The sequence below is a fragment of the Dendroctonus ponderosae genome, unplaced genomic scaffold, assembly GCF_020466585.1.
Source record: "Dendroctonus ponderosae isolate FM_Combo_2020 unplaced genomic scaffold, Dpon_F_20191213v2 Dpon_F_20191213_7, whole genome shotgun sequence".
NCBI lineage: Eukaryota > Metazoa > Arthropoda > Insecta > Coleoptera > Curculionidae > Dendroctonus > Dendroctonus ponderosae.
Genome location: NW_026018916.1, coordinates 451,161 through 454,266, shown reverse-complemented (window position 1 = coordinate 454,266; position 3,106 = coordinate 451,161). Strand labels below are relative to the sequence as shown.

At 38.2% G+C, this 3,106-nt stretch overlaps 2 protein-coding genes across 6 annotated transcripts in view; one reads left to right on the top strand and one right to left on the bottom strand.

Annotated features, from left to right (window-relative positions):
* The window catches only part of LOC109539810 (prolyl 4-hydroxylase subunit alpha-1), a 117,734-nt gene that overhangs the window by 75,162 nt on the left and 39,466 nt on the right, over positions 1-3,106 (bottom strand). The window lies entirely within an intron of this gene.
* The window catches only part of LOC109539809 (neutral ceramidase), a 16,975-nt gene that overhangs the window by 13,251 nt on the left and 618 nt on the right, over positions 1-3,106 (top strand). For all 5 annotated transcript variants that reach the window (XM_048668382.1, XM_048668386.1, XM_048668383.1 and 2 more), the window contains 2 exons: positions 1,259-1,429; positions 1,487-1,602. In XM_048668382.1, coding sequence (XP_048524339.1) covers positions 1,259-1,429; positions 1,487-1,602 — 287 coding nt within the window. The remainder of the gene's footprint in view (positions 1-1,258; positions 1,430-1,486; positions 1,603-3,106) is intronic.

Sequence of the window (3,106 nt, the reverse complement as noted above, 5' to 3'; positions counted from 1 at the left end):
TTTGATTTTCCGATTTCGAATCTTTGTTTGTCTTTAATCTTTTGTTGGATATAATTTATTTTCCTTTTCATTTCATATTCTTTTTAATTTATGTCCTCATTTTATCACATTCTGGTAACTTTTCTCAGTATTGGTTTTTGCATTGCTTTGTTCCATGGTAATTCCGTATTTAATTTTTTTTCTTTTACTATCTTCTCAAGTGGTTTTTCCTTAATTAGCTGAGATGCACGTATCAGGTTTTTGCCTTCGTAATAGCGTTTTTGTATCGTTTTTCTGTTTAAATTGACACTATCAAGACAAATTTTCGGTCGCTTCATGCTGTAAGTTTTTCACTTTCATGTGCATTATTGCTTTACCTTTTCGGTCGATATTCTTTATTAGTTCGGTCATTATTTCCTTACAACTTGGTGATTTTTCTGAGTATTCGTCTGTCTGTGTGACTTTTCATCGCTTTTCCATTGGGGTTTCTTTATATTTCCGTGCACAAATGAGTTGGCCTTTTTACCTATTTTTTCATAACATGACAAACCCTGCTCAAATGTTTCTTGGCTATTAACCCTAAAATGGCAAGTTCAGTTTTTTTTGTATAAAATAATTGAAACTTTTATTACAGTTTTTCGCTGAACTCATAAACCTTCCATACGGAATACGAATGTCCTTTAGACGCTCAAATTCTCGGGTCATAAATTTCATGTCCGCCTTTTACCGCAGACTGATTATTTAAAAGCTGATGAAACTCGGTTTCTTTGGTGCAAAGAGCCATTTGGAGTAAATGTCGATGAAATCCATCCGTTTTTTTGTCTTGGGAATAATAGTTGGTCTCTCAGGTCTTTTATGGAAGGGTTTCATTACAAGAACGTTAAAGTTAACACTTTGCAATACTCAAGAGTAGTTTGAAGACGAAAACTCGCCGTTAAGAGATTCTAAGGTTTCTAATGGTGGAAAATGTTCAAAAACCAAGGAAGTTGAGGACCTCAAAAGAGCGGCGTTTTATTTCAATTCAACGTAGTTAATCAGCGACAAATAAGAGTGTTTGCAAAGAAAAGTGCTGAAACGCAGACCCTTCAGGGGGGTTATTTGGGGGCAATATTTAATGAAAAGCGGCAAAGAGAGCCGGGTGTTCTCAACAGTAAAGACGCTGATCTGTGCAAATATCTCCTTGAAACTGATCGGAAATAACGCGAAATGCTTCACTCTCCTTCCAATGTCTGTCGCATCAATGCTTTAATCTAAATGGAATTTCAATGGCAAAATGCAGGATAGGAAAGTGGCTGCTGGTCCGTTACCCGAGGATTTATCCAAGAAGAATCTGCTGTCGCTGATCACTCCGGTTATTTTCGATACGGCCGGCTGGTTTTGGAACTTTGGCGATGTCACTCAACAACCCCCAGATGCGGCGAAAATTGGTGATTCTGTTTCAGTCAAATTTGTAAGTCAATTTTGTGAATTTCGGAGGAAAATTTCAACTTAGAATGCGCGTTGGTAGATCGCAGGACATCCGAGAAACGACCTAATGAGCGAGAAGACTTTCCTGACAGTGGAAAAGCAGAATGGTGCCAATAATTGGACTGTGATGGCAACTGATGCCAATTTTGAAACAAAGTGAGTATGAAAAAAGGCCTTTGATAACAATGGGTGAAACTCGTGAGTTTTTGACGCACTTTGTTTGAAACTGGCGAGAGAACACAGCCGTCGCACAGAAGAAATCGTTCATTAAATCCCCCGAATTTTTTTTAATCTCCTTTTAGTCTTTTATTCCAGACAGGAACTCGAATTGAAGGCGTTAGGCTCAATTACTCAATCGGCATTTTGGCCAGTTGATTAACCCACATCACTGATCATTCCCCAAATAAAAGTGCTTTTACGCCTATTTTTTCAATTCTTCAGGTCCCACTCAAGTGATTCATTGGGTTTTTCTTCAAGAAAATTTCACATGCTAGTTTTTGACTGCTTTCGACCTCAGGAGTTTCCCAACTGTGCAAATGTGTGGGGCATTTTCGGCAGAGAAAATTCACATGGGTTTTCTTCTTTCCTTCAGCATCCCAAGTCAGCAGTGTCTGTTTTTTCCGGCAGTTATCTTTGTGATTATTTTTCTCTTAAAATTTCCTTTCGAACTATTTCACTACAAGCTTTACAAAATGTGAAAATTCCCTTAATGCATAGAGCTGAAATGTGTCTGCATAACGAGGGTGGGCTGTTTGAAAACTTCCTATAAAAATATTAGTCCCGGAGTTAATGACAATATCGCTTAAAAAATTGTGAAAAATTGCACTCCATTTAGCTGCAATTTTGACCCCATCCTATCCTGTATACTGTCTTCATACCATCCTAAAAACTGTTCAGCAACTAGTTGATTGCAGATATTGGCTCAAAGGCTCAGAGCGCGCTATGAAATATGCAAAAATCGGCTTTTTTCCGCTTTAGCTGTAAACGATGGGCAAACAATTGCAGTCGTACAAAAATGCGCTTAAATTCCAGACGAAAGCGCAACCTGAGACCGTTCATTGTCTATAAAAGTGGGGTTTTGTCTGGCAGAAATTAGCTTCCAAACTGTTGCTTGCGGAAAATCGCTCACTAAGCAATGAGCGCAAATTGAGAATTTATTGGTCAATTCTCAATGTGAGCACAAAATCACTTGCAGTACCTATTAAGAGCCAGTTATCTAGAAAATGCTGCCGCATGAAACTCGGCATTTTCCAGTTCAGATTGCATCGTTTTCGTACATTTGCCCGCACCCAATGGCCACTCTTAAGAAAATTGCAAAACTCTGTTTCATCCAAAGAAAACTGGTTTTAAGTGCGTATGATGAAATCAAATTTGCTCAACTGTTCGCGTTTCTCACACCATACAAAGCAAGCAACTTCGAAAAAAGCAGCGTCATGTTCAAGTGCATTTTGCAACTCAAAAAAACCACGCAAATCTAAAACTTCTTGAATTCAAGCAACATTTCCTTATCGATGGTTCACTTTCTAAAAAGGCCATTTATTTCTCTCTAGAATGATGTACAAATAAGCGTTCTTGCTCATTTTGCCTTCGAGAAATGAGCAAAAATGGGACGGAAAACATGGAATTTTGGCATAATCTTGCACCTAAGTGTCTGATATTC